Below are 19,452 nucleotides of genomic sequence, written 5' to 3' on the forward strand. Positions count from 1 at the left end.
GCAAGTCAATTTTTTTAATTAAAAAATTATGTAGCATAAACAATGCTAATGAGCCAAAAGTCCCAAGAGATTAGGATTGTATCTGCTTCATCTTTATGTCCCATTCACTTTCCGTAAGTGCACTTCCACTTGCTTGAAACATCTGAAGCAGAATTCTTTTTGTAAAAGAGTTTTGGAGATTTTCTTTATCCTTGTTCTTAATAGCTCACCATTTTCCACTAAAGTTGCCAACTTGATTACAAATGACATGCGCATGCACACACACACACACACACACACTCTCTCTCTTTCTCTCACAAAGAGCCCTAAAATTTTTAGAAGAAGAATCACTAGAGAATAAATACCTGGAAGCTCTTCATAAATTTCATCATCGATGGGTTGACTTCTTGTTGGTGCACTGCTTGCAGGGAGAGGGTGATCAACATCATCATATAACTCTCCCCTCTCATCATCATCCTCAGGAATAATATCAGATTCCATGTCTACAAAATAGATTTCAGGAAGTACATTTTACAGGCATGCAAAAGAGATTTCTTGAAACTATACTCATAAATAAATGCAGCCCTACAAACAGTATTGTGATATGCTATCATCTTACTCAAAAACATTCCTGAAAAATTGGTTGTCTTGTGAACATGTGAATTTTAAAGGTACCAACTGGTACTTATAGAAAAGATACTTTTACAAATCTAAAGTGAATGTTCTAGTATTAATACAAGTCACATTTCCTTGGTCGTTCTCTTAGAAGTCAATAAGCTTTTGCATATGAAAACCCAAAGCACTCAGTTACTCAGTATTTAATGACTGTGGTAACTTGTCCAATCAATCGCTCTTACCTTGTAATACAAAGTTCAGCTGCTGTACCCATTCCTCGGCATCTTTGGGAGAAGCTGCTGTAAACTAATAAAAAACAAACAGTGAGAATGAAAATCACCGCAGTAGGAATGAAAGGTATGAGGTATCCTGCATTCTCACTATTTCTTTAAAACCATTAGTAATTCTTTTCATGTCTAGTGATACTTTTCTTGCAAGGATGCTTCTTATAATGTACAGTTAATTTTGACAAATTTACGTAATTGAAGCAGAGGATGATGAATTTGAAACTCCGATCAGCAGCTGGCAGCTGTGCAGTAAAAAAAGCTGCTTCTCTTCATCAATGTCAAAGACAGAACTGATGAACAAAATTTGCCCTTGACAATTAGAAGACACCCATGAATTTCTTTAGACTGCTGGGTACAGTTTTCTTAAAAATGTTCTTGTCAGATTCCAACACACTACCTGACAACTTAATTAACTGGCTTTCAACTGCAATCTCAGATATTTAAAACTTATTAAACATACATTCCATATTGATGCCTAGCTGATAGCTCCTGAATTGTAGAGGTGATACATGCCTTCACCTTCATTTTCTCCCACACCCCTAAGCAATATAATATGCATTAACACTCTAGGTATTTTTCTTTTGATAATCTCACTCTTTCTGCTATGTAATTTGTTTAGAAAATCACGCAGTTCTATTTAAATAGATATAAAATGCAACATGTGAACATGTGAAGTAATTGATAAATTACATATTCTCTTGATCCTTTACAAGACGATAACACTTGAACTAATCTGAAATTGTTTAAAAATATAATTCCTCTTATATAAATGCTCCATGTACAAAACCCAGTATTTTTTATTATTATTAACATGTCAGGGAGAATTGTTTTAAGGAATGTTAACGTCTCTATAAATGAAATCAGAACATTTTATCAACTTAATTTCAAGGCAACATAAAAACTACAACCTGATAGACACGTTTATCGGGAGCAGAGATTTCAAAGCAGCAATCTTTCTTCCCATCCTTCCTGAGGGTGTTATTCATTCTGACACTGTAGCCATCTATTGCAAATTCACCTTTCTGTTGTTTGTCTGTTGAAGATAAAACAAGAATTAGAATTTCATTTACTTCAGTGAATATAAATGTTCAGTCAATTTTCTTTTATTAAATGGTCTTTGGCAATTGTTGGAAAGAGTATTTTTTGGTCATACTGCTTTAGTAATAAAATGTTTAAATAATGTTTCTAATTTTAGAAAATTTAGAAATTGTTTTTAATTCTAAAGTATTAAAGTATTTGGGATGGTTGAGTTTAAAAAGAATATCTTAGGGAACCAGAGGAATAGTTCTGTAGATGGTCATCTTGTTTAGAAGAAATTATGGAAATATGACTATTATGTAGGGAAAACCCAAGAACCTAGAACTTAGAAGTTTCTATATAAACCCACTACAAGCCTTTGGCTCTTTCGGACTTAGGAAGCTAGTAGGAAAACCTGTCTAGTTAAAAACATGCAGGATATTATGTACTACTATCTCCTTTCATCAACCCCTCCCCACCACTTTCGTGACTGCCAAAAACACCTCTAAAACAAAACTTTTCTTAAAAAAAAAAATTCTGACGTGGTGCCTGTAGCTAAGTGGTTAAGGCACCGGCCACATAACCAGGGCTGGTGGGTTTGAACCTGGCCTGGGCCTGCTAAACAACAATGAAAACTACAAAAAAAAAATAGCCAGGTGTTGTGGCAGGCACCTATAGTTCCAGTTACTTGGGAGGCTGAGGCAAGAGAATCACTTAAGCCCAAGGGTTTGAGGTTGCTGTGAGCTGTGATGTCACATTACTCTAGTGGCATAGTAAAACTCTACCTCAAAAAAAAAATTCTGTTGCTGTGAGCTGTGACATCACATCACTCTAGTGGTGGTGCCACATCACTCTAATGGCATAGTAAAACTCTGCCTCGAAAAAAAAAATTCTCTTAACTTGGCACTAATCTAACTCTAAATTTAAAAAGCAAAGTAAAGCAAAACAAAATAAAACTACCAATTGCAAAAAACTTGTGAAAGGAAAACAAACTATTTTGATGAAGAAGAGAAAAGTATAAAGCAAGTATAGAAGCATTAATGACCACAAAAAAGGAGGCTTCTTAACTAGTCAGGAACAGCTGAACTGGTAGAGCACATCTGGTGAAGAGTCAAAAGAAAAGATGACTTAGCCTTTGGTCAGGTATTAAAGACAAAGAAGAATACAACAAAGGATTTAATACACTGAAACTGAAAATAAAATTAATTTTGCTACTTCATCCAGTTATACTATTTTGCTAGAAAAGCTGTATGGCTATAGGTTTCTTTTCTAGATTAACGCACAACAGAAAAATCATGAGCAAGGATAAGCTGTCTCTTTTATTGAGCTCAGGGCAATATAGAAATACTTCCACATTGGGGATAAAGGGCTCTCTCAACTCAGTGCACCAATATAATACAGCAGAACCTCCATAGTTGACCACCTCCCTACATCAACCACTTCTGTTAAGTTGATCAAATTTCCAAATTTTCTTTTTCTTTCTTTCTTTCTTTCTTTTTTTTTTTGAGACAGTCTTACTTTGTCGTCCTCAATAGAGTGCCATGGCATCACAGCTCTCAGCAACCTCAAACTCTTGGACTCAAGCGATCCTCTTGCCTCAACCTCCCAAGTAGCTGGGATTATAGGTGCCTACCACGATACCCAGCTATTTTTAGAGACAGGGTCTCACTCTTGCTCAGGCCAGTCTCAAACTCCTGAGCTCAAGCAATCCACCCATCTCAGCCTCCCAGAGTGCTAAGATTACAGGTGTGACCCACCAGGCCCAGCCTACCAAATTTTCAAAGACTGAACATGTACCACTTGTACCATGGTTCCAGCCTCTTTATGTTGACTACCTCCATATGTTGACCAGTTTGTTACAGTCCCTTGGGTGGCCAACCTACAGAAGTTCTACTGCATATATATCTTCTTTTCTTAAATACACTAATTAAATGCTTGAGTAACATGCATGTTTTAATATGCACACATATTTTATTCAAAATATCAAATGAGAAAAAAATCTGAATTAGAAATTCTTAACTTAATCCCATACAATCTAATCATATTTAGTGAAAATTTATATCTCTTCAGATGAATAAAAAGCAATTCAAATTCAAAATTTTGAAGCACTAGCAAAGTAGTGCTAAGGAAACTGAAGTAAACTTTAGATTGCTTTGTATCTTTTACAAAAGTAAACAGACACAAATTTTGAAAGAGAAGAAAGAAGTAACTGTAATATGAAGAGAAATGGCAGAGACAGGTAAAAATTAAAATAAAGCTGGCAAAATAAAGGGAAAAAACGGTAGAAGGAAGTGGAAAATATAGCAGTAAAACAAATGATGTATTTATTAGAAGTGATAAAATAGAACATTGTGAAAATCTTATCAGAAAAACTCCCCCACCAGGCAGAGAAGAATAAGGGAGAAGACAGACAAAAAGGAATATGATGAATATGGAAGACTGACAAAAATACAACATAAGAAAAATGAGTTTCCTGGAAAAAGAGTAACACATAAAACAGGGCCAATAAATAAAAGATATAACAGAAGAAAATTTTGTTAGATCAAAGAAGTTAAGTCTGCAAAACAAATCCATTTTGCTTGGTTGTTTAACCAAGCAAAAATAATTAAAGGAAACTAACATCTAGACTTATTAGATGGTTGCATTTGAGGATAAATAATTGTATAAACTTCCAAGCAGGATAGGGGATGTGGATGAGAAAGGTTGAAGAAATGGAAGGAAATGTGTAACTCTCAATAGCCTCTGCAAGACCATAACCTGATAGTAGGTTATGTATAATAATGAATTAGATTTACATTAGCATATGGGATAGGAAGTTAAAGACATGAAATGGGCAGACATGCCTGCATAGGTCACTATAAAAATTTTGAGACAGACTGTGTTATGGTTCATTATTTAACTTCCAAGAAATACAATCAACAACGTCTTTTCTGATTCATCCATGCAAGTTCCTACTTGCTTAGCTTATCAGTGTTGCTAGGACTTGTTTCTGTCCATGTAGTTGTTTTTTGTTTTTTTTGGCCAAGGCTGGGTTTGAACCCACCTCCTCTGGTATATGGGGCCAGCGCCCTACTCCTTTGAGCCACAGGCACCGCCCCCGTCCATGTAGATTTTATGTTTCTTGATTTTTGTGTATCTCAAAACTTTTGTAATGACCCATGTATAAGAAGACACTGCTCTTCTCCTTTCACATAAGCTTTTCTTCTGGACAGAGAAAACCTCAGCATTCTATGGTAATCCATAATAATTTATATGATATGGCCTGGTTCTACAGTGTTCTCTGAGATAGTTTCAAGGATATCTGTTGACACAAATAATTAAAAATAGAAAAATGCCAAAAAGTAGGATGTAAGGCCACATAAGTTCATTTACTCTAGACTGTAAAAGACTAATAAAGTATTTTATCTAGGTGAACTTCATGAGGTTTGAAAGCTTACTCCTTTAAGTGCCAAAACTTTTTAAAATGTTAGTCATTGTGATGGAAATCTTTCTTAAATATATACTCCCCTAACTTTCCAAACAATGTCTTCTAAACATAGTTTCATACTATATTTTCTTGATGATCTAAGAGTATCATTTTGAATATCAGTTTTTTTTATAACACATTAATGTCCTCAGGATTTTTGAGGTGTTTTTATCTCTATTAAATTTATCTCAGCTTCTATTTCATATTTTAACCTTGCTTCTATCATGGTGTTCGAATTCAGTGTCTACAGAACTGAAGGCTGCCAGGAGAAACTAGATAATGAAATCTATTAAATCTGTAACTTAATTTTACACAATCCTAATTCAGTAGGTTCAAGGTAAAAAGCAATAAGTTCAGAACAAAACTCATGAGGCTAATGACAGCGATTTCCTTCTCTGTTTCCAAAGTTCTCAGCTGTGTTCTGGGTTTTTAAGCTGCCAAAAAGACAACTCATGTTTACTAAGCTTCTTTTATGTACCAGGAACTTAATACCATATATATTATATATGCCTTGTAATAATTCTAAGCAATAGAAAATATCCCCAGCACTGATAGAAAAAATCCTTAAACAACTTGCTCATGATCAAACAGCAAGTGGTAAAAGCCAAAGACTCTAGTATAAATCTGACTAGAACGCCTTGCTTTTTTGAATGATTTCATGCTAGAAAGGTGTTTTTCAGAGTACATTTTAAGAATCACCTGTATTAGAATCAGGCTGAATGCCTAACACAGAAATGGCTACTACCACTTCGTGCTTGCTATGTAGAACTTTCTGGGAGTGGGTCTGGGGGGAAATCACATTTTTAGCAAGCACCCCAGGTGATTCTGACACATAGTAACTAACACTTGAAAAGCCATTGTCCTAGATCTGTGGTTCCCAATCCCTGGGCTGAGGTCAATGGCCTATTAGGAACTGGGCTGCACAGCAGAGGGTGAACTGCGGTGGGCAAGCACCCTTCATCTGTATCTACAGTCTCTCCCCATCACTTGCATCACCGCCTGAGCTCCGCCTCCTGTCAGGTCAGAGGCAGCATTAGATTCTCATAGGAGCAGGTGCCCTGCTGTAAACTGCACATGCAGGGCATCTAGGTTACACATTCACTATGACAATCTAATGCCTAATGGTCTGGAGTAGAGCTGAGGGCATAAGCAACACACTTCAGGTGCCACTGTTTCCCATCGTCCCTAAGATGGTATCGTCTAGTTGAAGGAAAGTAAGCTCAGGCCTCTCACTGATTCTGCATTATGGCGAGTTGTATAATTATTTCATTATAGATTACAATGTAATAATAATAGAAATAAAGTGCACAATAAATGCGATGTGTTTGAATCATCCCGAAACCTTCCCCCACTTGCCCCCCACCCCTGTCTTTGGAAAAATTATCTTCCATGAAAGGGTTCCCTGCTGCCAGAAAGGTTGGGGAATGTTGTTGTAGATACAGTGTGAAATTTATGAAGTCACAGTAGAGAAGAAAACTCCTACAACTCGGGTCAAACTTTCTCAGCGTCTTTATGGGCTCCTTTACCTTTGCCTATCTCTTAAAGAGGCATGACGGGTTATGTTCTAAATCTTGCTCTTTTCTCACATTAAACTTCTCTTTGGTGAATCTCATCCAATTAACAAGGATTTAAATTCCTACCAATATACTTGTGACCTACAATGCTCCTTTTTTAGGTCACCTTCAACCGTACATCCAAATCCTCATCATCTGCTCACTATCTACATTTCATCTCCCCAGTGTCCTCCAGGCACATTGACTAGACCAAGCCCACAACAGAGATCATTTTATCCCCACTCCTAACGTCTGTGATACCCAGCAGCTGTGATATTTTTGGTTGTGGTCCCCGTCTCAATAAATGATATCTCCATTAATTCAAGCCCCCAAACCAGAAAACTGAGCACCATTCTTCTTTTTCCTTTTCCCTCACCAACTGCCCCTATGTGTTCCCCATCCCTGACTACCATCTACCAAAATCCAACCAATCCTTCTATTTTTTTTTGACAAATAATACTATTTGCTTTTTCTCTTCTTTATTGGATCTTAGAAAATACGCTTAAAACACCAACCGCTCTTGTACCATTTTAAATATAGCATTAATAAGGGAACTAAATAATCCCAAATCCTTTAGCACTCCTATTCGATGTAGGCATTTGTTATTTGGGGCTCCCCAGAATTTAAGCACCTTTCCTATTTTAGTCCTCAGATTGTCAGGGACTAGCTTCCTACCATACAAGCTGGAGGAAGGCAGATTTTCCCTGTTCCAGCTCAATCAAGAGGATGCTCTAGCCTAGAACATAAATCTGAAGTGAGTAATGAAAGAATTAGGAGAGAGTTCAGAATCCACTCTGGTGGCAATGGCATTCACCCACTGGTGGCAGTGCATAGGGACAACACTGTCTTAGCTTGGCAAGGCCAGCAATGTGGCCCAGACTCTCCATGTACTGCACCAAAGTTCTAGTCACTTTATCAACCTTAGTTCTTGCTTGCTTTCTCAGCCTGCTTGTTTAGCTTTTGATCAGTTTTGTCTGAGAACTGATATTTTCCCATAATTTCCTTTTCTTCATTGTTAAAAGTTGGTTTTGGTTTGTACCAATAACACCAACTTGACATAAATGGCCAGCAAACAGAAAGATGTGCAGTATGTTCGGCAATATCTGCTACTTTAATAAGGCCTTTTTGTATGCCCCCTTGATATTAAACCCTTCTCCTAAATTGTATCAAGCTGATTAGTAAGATGTTCCAGCTCCTCAATTAAAGATAGTTGAACACTTTCCTTTTGTTGACATACTTCTGGTGGTTTGAGTTACACTGTGAGTAGATGTCAAGCCAACAACCTTCATAGTCATTAGACCCTTAGTAAGCCTTAGTTTGTGCCTATATCTGCCTGTTGATGAAATCGTACTAAATATCATATGTATGTTTTAACTTTTATGTATTGCTACAGGTCTCCTATAAAGGCAGAAAATAAAAGCATTATCTTTCATGTAATGTTTATTGTGATAAATTTTAAAATTAATACTTCTACATCGAAGTCTATAAAATTGCAATAATGTCTGATGAAAAGTAGAATTAATAATTTCTATTTCTTAAGGAATAAAGATATTATCCTTCTTCATATACCAGATGGAAAAAGAATTACAACCTAAATTTCAAAAATATCATAATGCACTTACACATTGTACATATATAATCATTATATAATTATAAAATGTTGATGCTCAACCCAGGAATTTGCTTCTATTAATTGAATCAGGAGAAAAAGTAAGCTTCTCTGGCTGTTCCCAAGTTGTCACAAAACAACAGAATTCCTAAGTATACAAACACAAATACTCTGTCATGTTAACAATATTCAAATAGGGTGGTACCTGTGGCTCAAGGAGTAGGGTGCCAGCCCCATATACCAGAGGTGGTGGGTTCAAAGACCAGCCCTGGCCAAAAAAAAATAAAAATAAAAATAACAATATTCAAAATAATATCAAAAGACAACCATAATGATTTTCAACATAAAAATACATTTTATAATTTTCAAACTGAACAGATATGTCCTAAATTTTTCCTATCAATGGTAAAGTTGTGGAGAAGTAAGAAAGCAGGGAAGTCAATTTTAATAAAAAATTTTATTTCCCTCACAAGTCCTGAAAGTTTTGTTTTATTAAACTGTCCAGATGAGGCCCAATTTTCTACTAACTTTTATTACACATTAAAAGATATTTCAGGCTTGGGGCCCATAGCACAGTGGTTATGGCGTCAGCCACATACACCTAGGCTGGCAGGTTTGAACCAGGCACAGGCCAGCTAAACAACAATGACAACTGCAACAAAAAAATAGGTGTTGTGGTGGGCCCCTGTATTCCCAGCTACTTGGGAGGCTGGGGCAAGAGAATCCCTTAAGCCCAAGAGTTGGAGGTTGCTGTGAGCTGTGACACCACAGCACTCTACCTAGGGTGACATAATGAGACTCTGTCTAAAAAAAAAAAAAAAGAAAGAAAGAAAGAAAGAAAGAAGGAAAGAAAAGGTATTTCAATGAGAAAATTACAACAAGATGATATAATAAATAACTTTCAATACTTATTAAGAATAACTTGATAGGACCATGGCTACTTAAAGCTGCTACTTACTAGATGGATGGTGCTGGAATATTCTTTAATGGGGGGGGGGGTAAAAACCCTGAAGAGAGATATCAAGAGATTAAGAACTAATAATCTCCCCTCAAAAATGGGAACAACAGAAATCTCTTTCTCACAGTCTGGCAACTGGGAAGTCAAGATCAAGGCACCAGCAGTGAGGGCTGCTCTCTGCTTCAAGACTTTGTCTTGTTGCTATGTTTTTCAGAGGAAATGAATGTTGTTATCGTCACATGGTAGAAAGGTGAAAGATGGGCTCCAGAGCTCGTGCTAGCCTTTTATACAAAGGAATTTATCCCATGTCTCATGGCTTAATCACCTCCAAAAAGCCCTACCTCTTACGATAATCTCCTTGGGAGTTAAGTTCCCATATGAATTTTGGAGAAACACATACATTCAAACCACAGCATTCACCCAAGAAACTCTTCCTCATTCTTTAAGGCCCGATGAAGTGTTCTCTCCACTAGGAAGTCTTCCCTAACTCCCCTTGGCAGTGAGCGTTCCCTGCTTTGTGATCCAAAGATGTTTTATTTAAATTATTTACTGTACTGCATTGAAATTAGAAGTCTACCTGCCCAGCTCCCACCATCAACTTCATAGCATTTTCTCTTTTTCTCACTGATACCCACACACCCCAAACTACAAGCATTTCTAAGGATTTTTGGGTCCCCAGTGCCTATTACTTACCAAATGTCCAAGAAGTGTTTATCAAATTAAAAAAAGAATAAATAAGTGAATGAAAGAATAAATGTCTTGATGGACATCTGAGTATCTAGGACCTAAGAAGCTTGATGAATGAGACTCATGACATACAAAGGAAAAAGAAAGACATGAAAGGATGGATGTGATTTCATAAGGTGATAAAATATGCACTATATATACTTGTTACTTAAGGGCCCCAAATGGTTATGAATAATAAATATGGGCAATATTTATGGGTAAATCCATTATTTACCCTAGAGGATAGAACTACTCCTTCTAAACCATTACTATCTTGATAGGTCAATATGTTTTCTGGCACACAGAATACAGTAAAAAACGTGAACTATGTATCTGTCAAATAGTAACAAGATACAGTTTAACCTAGTGAGTGGTATCAACTGCTGTGCCTCTATAATCCATTTATCTAAATCCTACTTAGTTGAACGATTATAGTTCTCATATATCTAAATAAGAGCTCTTTCCAAAGTTTAAGCAAATGGTTCACACATACAGAAAAAAAGTCTGCACAGACCAGCTATCTAATTTCACAAAAGAAAAAAAAATTGACACATTTTCCTAGAAAGAAAAAGACATGAAGAAAAGAAACCAGCATGATGTCAAACAAATGATGAAGAGCAATCTAAAGACAGATCCCTGAAAGTAAAGGAACTGGCTGAGAATTTCAGAGGAAACAGCTGAAAGAGAAAAGAACCACTAAAAACAGATCTGAAATTTCATTGGAAATAGGAGACTTCATAGTAACATATAGGGAAAAAATTAAGGAAATACAAGCCAGATCTTCAAACGCTAGCATGATAAAGGAATGCTAGAATGGTAATTTTTAAAAAGCAGAAAAGATAAGGAAGACTAAATGAATTGCAAGGTAGTTAAAATGCAAATTACAAGAATGTTACTACTATTGTCTCATCCAATAGGAGTAAAAACGGGAATTTAACTAATATCCAAAAAATTCTAAATAGAATTTTTATTGAATATTAGTCTTTGAAATAAATATTAACAAGCTTTGGGTTTGGGGAAAATTCTTGCTGATCTATGACTTACCAGCTGGTCTATACCAGTCAGGATGGAAATGGAGAATGGACAATTAAGTTCAAAAACTCATCCTAGAAAAAGTGCCACATAACTTATTGCTTCACCAGCTAGCCAAGGGGAGTACTTGGAAGCTCACAAACTTTAATTGTCCAACCTCATATATGGACTCTTAAAGAAATGAGAAACGAGAAGCCCAATTGAAACAAAGTCACAAGGATTGAAAACTCCGTTCCCTGGTCTGACGAAAAGGAGGATATTTCTTTGTGGAAAGGTAAGATCTTGATATAAATTAACTACTGTAAACAACTATATTTCTATAATAGTAACACAAGTTTATGATCTATGATAATCATAATTTAACTTAGACTCTAAATTTTCTAACCTATTATACCCCCTTACCCTTAGCAGAAGAAAGAGGTTACTTGTTTTATAGCTGTTTACTGTTTAAACATCATTGATGTCATTAACATATTTGAAGAAATTATAAATTGGTCGTGCAAATTAGCTACTAAATTAATTTTTTTTTTTTTTGAGGCAGAGTATTACTCTGTTACCCAGGCTGGACTCAAAGTCCTGGGCTCCAGTGATCCTCCTTCCTCAACCTTCTGCGTAGCTGGGATGAGACTACAGATGTCTACCACCATGTCCTAAATCAATTCTAATCTGTTAATCTCATTAGCCAAAAGGTGAGAACAATTTTTAGCATTATGTATGTATTTCAAATTTATTTAAACTATAGTAATCTTATTTGCATGATTTAATAATAAGGGGAAAAATCCTAAAAACTATACATAATGTCAAATGAGATAGATTTCCAACAATACTGATAAATATTAATAACTATTCTGGCTGGATATGGTATCTCATTCTGGTAATCCCAGTGCTTTGGGAGGCTGAGGCAGGACTATAACTTGAGGCCAAGCATTCAACACCAGTCTAAGCAACACAGTAAGACCCTTATGTCTACAAAAAATAAAAAACTTAGCCAGGGGTAGTGGCTATTCTTAGCTATTCAGGAGGGGGAGGTGGGAGGAATGCTTAAGCCTGCCTCAGTGATAGACTAATGCTCTGTTACCAAAAAAACTGAAAATACTAACTCCAAGGAAAAGCTTATATTCAGTGATACTCGACATTTATGTCTTTTTTCTTCTGAAAGTGTCCGTTTTGGAAATGAATGTATCAATTTCTCTATGACCCTTACTTTATAATATTCAACTCCTGGCCTGCTTTCCCTAGAAAAAAGCAAAACTAAGAAAGCTTACATTCTCTAAACTTCTTTTTTTTTTTTAAATTTATTGTTAGGAATTCATTGAGGGTACAAGAAACCAGGTTTCACTGATTGCATTTGTTAGGTAAAGTGCCTCTTACAATCATGTCTTGCCCCCAAAAGGTGTGGCACACACCAAGACCCCACCTCCCTCTCTCCTTCCCTCTCTCTGCTAATCCCTTTCCCACTCCTCCCTCCTTCTTCCTCTCTCTGCTCACCCCCTCCTCTTGTCCTTAATTGTCTGTATGTCAAAATTGAATACATAGGATTCATGCTTCTCCATTCAATTTCATTCATGGCTTTAATTATTTAAATGATAAACTTAAAATTATGTAAACTATGATTAAGAGATTTACTAAATAGCAAATGAAGCTACAAAATATATCTTATTATTTCTAAATTAACATAGTAACACTAGTGGTTAAGAACATGAACTCTGCCCAGCACGGTGGCTCATGCCTGTAATCCTAGCACTCTGGGAGGCTGAGATGGGTGGAGCTCAGGAGTTCAAGACCAGCCTGAGTAAGCACAAGACCCTGTCTTCACTAAAAATAGAAAAACTAGCTGGGCATATGGTGGGTGCCTATAGTCCCAATTACTCAGGAGGCTGAGGCCAGAGGATCACTCAAGCTCAAGAGTTTGAGGTTGCTATGAGCTGTGATGCCATGGCACTCTACCCATGAGTGACAGAGTGAAACTCTGTCTTACAAAAATAGAAAACAAACTCTAACTATACTGCCTAGGTTAAAATCTCAAATCTGAGCTGTGTGTGGTGGCGCACACCTATAGTCTCAGTTACTCAGGAGGCTGAGACAAGAGGATTGCTTCAGGCCAGGAGTTCAAGGCTGCTTGAGGCCAGGAGTTCAAGGCTACAGTGTGCTATGATTATGCCTGTGAAAAGCCACTGTACTCCAGCTTGGGCAACATAATGAGAATTTGTCTCAAAAAAAAAAACTCCCAAATCTGCCATTTACCAGCTCTGTGAACTTGACTTGTGTTACTTAACCCCTCTGTTCTCATAATAAAGTAAATGGTGCTAATTTTATCCAAATTTTACTTTTAAAATAGTTAAGAAAAATAATCTCTTCTGCCTTTGAAACTCTCATAACGTTATTGTCTTAACTTTTCCGAAAATTCTACAACTATAGCCTAAATATTTCCTAAGGTGAAAAAAATCACACAAATGAAATTTATTTTACTTTCTTTCCTGAGTCACAATAAAACATAACTGTACTAACTTTGAGGCTTTCCCCTGGAATTCAGAGCACTTATCAAATAATAAAATTTAAATATAAATCAGTCTTAAACTATAGTTGTTAAAACTTTCAGTTATTCTTTCTCTGTTTGCCTTCAGTTTATTCTGTATCCAAATAAGAGGGAGGGGCAAAATGACCAAAAAATGCTCATGCAATAGAAGTTGACATAATTGAACACCAATCCTACCTTTATCACTCCCGTAATAATAGAACACTGTTTTACTGAGAGCACACCACCGTTTCTGCCATTCAAATCCCAGAAAGCTGTGATCTATAATACAGGAGAATAAGAATAGTTTAGACAGTATACATTACATTTATAAATGTAAGGTCATTTCTTTACTATAAAAGAAAAAGTTAGCTAATATGATTTCTCAGATGCCTATGAGCTCTAACATTCTATCGCTAATTAATTTGTATCTTCTTTTCTGAGAGACAAAATCCAAACAACAACAAACTAACAAGTTCAAAGGAACAAAGAGAAGCAGAGATGGGGCTGCCATACTTAGGGAATCAACTACATGGCCAAGCAACTTCCCCAAGAGGAACAATCAAAAAGATATCAGGGGATGGTCTTGAGATAACTGATTCATCTGGGTGGATTCACAGTTTTCTCCTCTTTTATGAAAGGAAGGAGGAGTTGACTTAGATGGTTTCTGTTATCTCTTTTAGCTTTAAAATTCAGCTAAGTAAAGCTAATGGAATATAAACAGAAGGGTTCAAAGGAACTACCTGAGAGATAAGAATGGTAGTAAAAAGACTTTCTGCTTTTCATGTCTCATATCATAAACACCACCTTTGCATTTCATTTCCATTAAGTATTGGTGCTGAAAGAGTGAGACCATATGGTCAACTCCCAGTTATCACAGCCAATGGAGAGGAACACTGAAATGAATAACAATGGCAGACAAGATGCCAGGCTTGATCAGAACGGGAACCACAGCAGGCTGGTGTATGCAAGATACCCTGCCGCTCAGCCAGGTGAGATAAGGGTGAGAAATCCCATCCTCGAGTCATGGCCTGCAGCTTTCCTAGAAGAGGCGGAAACGGCTCCTGATCATTTACACATAACCAAGGATGGTAACTAAAAACCTGACTGTTTTCTTACAAAAAAATTACTTAGGGCTATAAGTTATATTTTGTAGTTTGAATAACGTCACCCAGACTTTTTTTATAGTCTTAAAACTCCTCAATCATCTAAAGACCATATTGCTTCCACATGTATATTGAGAACATATGTTCTCTAAGGATGAAAACATTTTTGGATTTTTTAATTAGAATCTTACAGCTTACCTTTTCTGCGTTTCTCTAGATAGCCAGCCTTGAGAACAAAAGGAAGGTCCTGTGCTGGAATTGGAGGAAACTGTCCTGTGGGAAATGGGGAAGAAAAAAGCAGTGGGTAATCCATTGTAGAAAAATCACATGCTGTTTATCATTGGTTTCAGTGTACTTTTATTTTTGTGGGGTCTTTTATTTTTATTTTTTGAGACAGAGCCTTAAGTTATCGCTCTGGGTAGAGCGTCACAGCTCACAGCAACCTCAAACTCCTGGGCTTAAGCAATTCTCTTGCCTCAGCATCCCAAGTAGCTGGAACTACAGCCACTCGCCACAATGCCTGTCTATTTTTTCATTGTAGTTGTCATTGTTTGGCAGCCCACGCCAGATTTGAACCCGCCAGCTCAGGTGGATGTGGCTAGTGCCTTAGCCACTTGAGCTACAGGCGCCACCCATCAGTGTACTTTTAATTAACAAAATTGCCTAAATCCAATTTTAATAGTCTTGTTTCAGATCCATTCTATAGACTAGTCCCTCTACTCCTCCGGTAAATCTCAAAAGCAAAAAACCCAAAAACAACCCCCAACCAACCAATTCTGTACTCCTGTATCTTAATACATCATTCTCCCCAAATCAGTAATATTCTCTAACTCTAAAGGGTGATATATTTTAATCTACATTCCTTAAGGACAAGACTGAAAAACTATTATAAACAAATGCAATAAATCCCTAAAAGAGAGGTTTAGGAACTTCAAATCAATCATACAAACTCCTTTATATTTATATCAGATTAAGTCTTCAAAAATTTCAATGCATGTTGACTCGTACCCACATATCCTTATTCCTAGCAAGTAAAGTATACAATAATTTTGGGTGGCACCTGTGGCTCAAAAGGGTAGGGCGCTGGCCCCATATGCTGGAGGTGGCAGGTTCAAACCCCAGCCCCAGCCAAAAAAAAAAGTATACAATAATTTTTCCCCAAAATCAAATACTAAAATTTGTTTCTCTGAGGCTGGCAAATATTCTCTCTCCCTGATTGTATTCACAGAGAAACCTTACTGACATTCACTGAGTGTGCTTTAGGTTTTTCTAGGGTATTTAAGAGTCTAAAACTAGATAGATCTCATAGAACTAACATAAACAAATAGTGGGTCCCCACAAAAAACATAAAGACTAAGCTAAAAGTTAAGTCAAACAGAAATTGTATTTTCATGATCATGAATGATAAATTGCTCAATAATTTCACAAGTGTTCAGTATTTTCATAAACTTTATTAGAAATACTGTATAATAGTTACCTTTGGTATTATTAGCTCTCCAACAAGTGGAAACAACTAATCTAATGAAAGTTTCTATGAAATACTTCCAATGGAAATGGTTTCTTTTTTTTTTTTTGAGACAGAGCCTCAAGCTGTCCCCCTGGGTAGAGTGCTGTGGCATTACAGCTCACAGCAACCTCCAACTCCTGGGCTCAAGCGAGTCTCCTGCCTCCACCTCCCAAGTAGCTGGCGCCCGCCACAACACCCGGCTATTTTTTGGTTGCAGCCGTCATTGTTGTTTGGCAGGTCTGGGCTGGGGATTCGAACCCGCCACCTTAGGTGTACGTGGCTGGCGCCTTAGCCGGTTGAGCTATAGGCACCGAGCCAGAAATGGTTTCAATATAGCTGAAAATAGAAAATGTGTTTGATAGGAAGTTTATTATATATAAATACTACATTTTTGCTATGTATAAATGTTTCACAGTTTATACCAGCTTTTATTTTTAATATGGGGATCACAATAGTTAATAGTCATATATATTTTTCCTTAAGAAATAAAGCTTAAAATTAAAGCACTAATTTTAGTTCCTTGGTGGATCAGTTTCACTCAAACAATATCATTAAACTTTTACAAAACAGTCTCATTAAAATATATATAAAAAACAGCATTGATTTTGAAATGTAGATAAAATTTTAGGGAAAGCCGATGTAAATATTTGAAGAGCTGTTCAGTAAATGTAACCATACTTATTGTTTTTCAAAATAAATTTGACCCATACTAAAGTATGCATTATTTACTATAATATTTTTCTACACAAAATAAAAATCATATGCAGAAATCTTATCTATGTGAACAAATGCCTGCTCAGTCACTAAACTAAAGAAAGTAAGTGTGGTTATGATTTGGTCTCATTAAGAAGTAGTCCCACAACCTCTCACCTCTATGAGCATAATAAATGCTCTTTACATACAGAATAGATGCTCTCTAAACTTAAGAAGAAAATTTAGACTATTCTGAAAGAAAATTAGTATCTTCGATAGCTTTCCACTTTAAAAATTTGTCCCAAAGGAAAGGAGAAGAGAGGGAAAGTGGGAGAGGAAAGGGAAAGTGGGTGAAGAGGAAAGGAGGAAGGAAATTAAAATTTGCTAGGATGAATATATACATATATGTAACCTGAGTCTTTGTTTTAAAAAAAGTTGATTATATTTCCATCTGAGAAACTGAAGTCATAAGCAATACTTACTCTGAATTCATGTTTCTAATATAGAATTTTTATTTCATTTCTGGGAAGGGTAGAGGCAAGTTTTTTTAAAACGGAAATTTCATTTTTCTAAGCCTTTATTGTTATTTATCCCATACCCTGGATTTGTTTGACAGGCATGTGAATCCTTTAAAAGTCAAAAGTACATCAACAGTAATCCCATTCAAAACTTTTGAAATTTTTACGTTCTTAGAAAAACCATGTGATTTGCTTAGCGCTCAAACGTATAAATACTTAATCCTTTTTGGTGGTAGAAATTAAAAATTTGTCATAAGATACAAAAAGTAGTAATTTCCCTTTTTTAAAAAAACATGAATTCCCACATAGTTCGAACCTCAATGATCAATAGTATGTCAATACTTAAGAAGATTCTGATTGGGCCAAAGAAGTAAGACTATACAAATGCAGGTATAATAATATACCAGGCCACATGAAAAAATTTCAATAACCTCTGTATGTTTTTTATAACCCTCTTCCTTAACTATCTACTGGACCTTTTGGGTTGTTTCCCAGAAATGGTGGCTTCTCCCTAAGACAAAGGAGCTGTGAAGGTCCCTGAGCAGACTTCATGATGACCAGATTCACCACCCACTACAACCTTCCTCCAAAGCTTGTAGACCCTTGTTTGTTACAGCACCGCCTGTCCCAAGGCCTGTGTCCCCTCTGGCCCCTTCTTTAAAAGCCCATGATCTCCGTGATCTCTGTCAGTTGGAGAAATGGATTTGAGGCAGCATCCTCTGTTCTGGCAAGATGTCTGTCATATTAAAAACTACTTTCTTCCTTGGTTATCCTCTTTGCCTTGATAACTCGCCTTTGTTTGACAAGCAACTGAACCTAGATGAAAACCCCTTTCAAGTGACAAGAATAATGCATGATGAAAAGTAAAGGTGAATGTAAACCTGGGCAACAATAAAGAGCAGCCAAACATCTGTCATATACAGTATTACATTATCTTATGACGCAACACAACCAATTATACGGCATTTGTGTCAATTCACAGTTACATTATCAGCTCTGCTTCACTATCAGAATGCACATCCTTGTCTTACATATACATTCTTTACTGGGCCTTAGTCCTTTACATGTAGTGGGCTTTCAATAAATGTTAGCATTTATTATTATAATTAAATATTATTATATATTACTACAACTGCAACTATTAGTTCAAATTAATAGATGCTAAAGTAAATGTAAAATTATGTTGCTCAGAGAACATTAATCAGAAAGGAAAAAAAGCATTATTCAGTAACTATACAAGTTAAACACTGTAGTTAGTTTTAAAATAGTTAAAGACTTCCTTTTGGTTAAGCAAAAGTGGTTAATGAAAAAATTATATCTAAGTTAAGGGGAGAAAAAAATAAACCCATACTCTAGGCCAGCCTATTTATGCTATAGAAAATTACTCCACGAGTTTGCTTATGTGACCACAAGTTTTCAGTATCCAGAAGAAATAAAGAATAATACTGACAAAAAATTAATTTTCTTTTTATAAAACGAACATGTATTTCTTCTATGATAATCTTACTTTGTAAAAAAGCTCAAATTATTAGACATTAAAACTAACATCGTACAAGGGTAACTAAGCAAGAAATGGGTCTTCTTCCAACTTTCAGTATGGGAATCTAAAGCATTCAAATGCTAACAAAGTCACAATGAATTCAAATAAGTATCAATACCTACTTGATAAGACTTCCCAGAAATTCAATAGGAAAAAGGAAACAGTGGAATCTAAATTTCTTTATAGTTAGACTAGGATTTTATTCACAAGGTCACTGTTTTCATAAGATAAATTAAAGCTTTCGCCTTAAAAACAATTGGTATATAGTAGACATAGTCTAGCAAGTTACAGGAATGTGTTCTAGAATTTGAAAATGATGCCAAGTATGATA

General features: G+C 36.1%; 1 protein-coding gene across 1 annotated transcript in view; it reads right to left on the bottom strand.

The window, feature by feature from the left end:
• The window catches only part of SKAP2 (src kinase associated phosphoprotein 2), a 183,469-nt gene that overhangs the window by 51,149 nt on the left and 112,868 nt on the right, over nt 1–19,452 (bottom strand). Inside the window, exons 5-9 of the mRNA XM_023512433.1 lie at nt 15,062–15,136; nt 13,956–14,039; nt 1,790–1,914; nt 837–900; nt 345–482 (exon numbers count right to left, since the gene is read on the bottom strand). Of these exons, the coding sequence (XP_023368201.1) occupies nt 345–482; nt 837–900; nt 1,790–1,914; nt 13,956–14,039; nt 15,062–15,136 (486 nt within the window). The remainder of the gene's footprint in view (nt 1–344; nt 483–836; nt 901–1,789; nt 1,915–13,955; nt 14,040–15,061; nt 15,137–19,452) is intronic.

The sequence above is a fragment of the Otolemur garnettii genome, unplaced genomic scaffold, assembly GCF_000181295.1.
Source record: "Otolemur garnettii isolate 467f Iridium unplaced genomic scaffold, OtoGar3 scaffold00028, whole genome shotgun sequence".
NCBI lineage: Eukaryota > Metazoa > Chordata > Mammalia > Primates > Galagidae > Otolemur > Otolemur garnettii.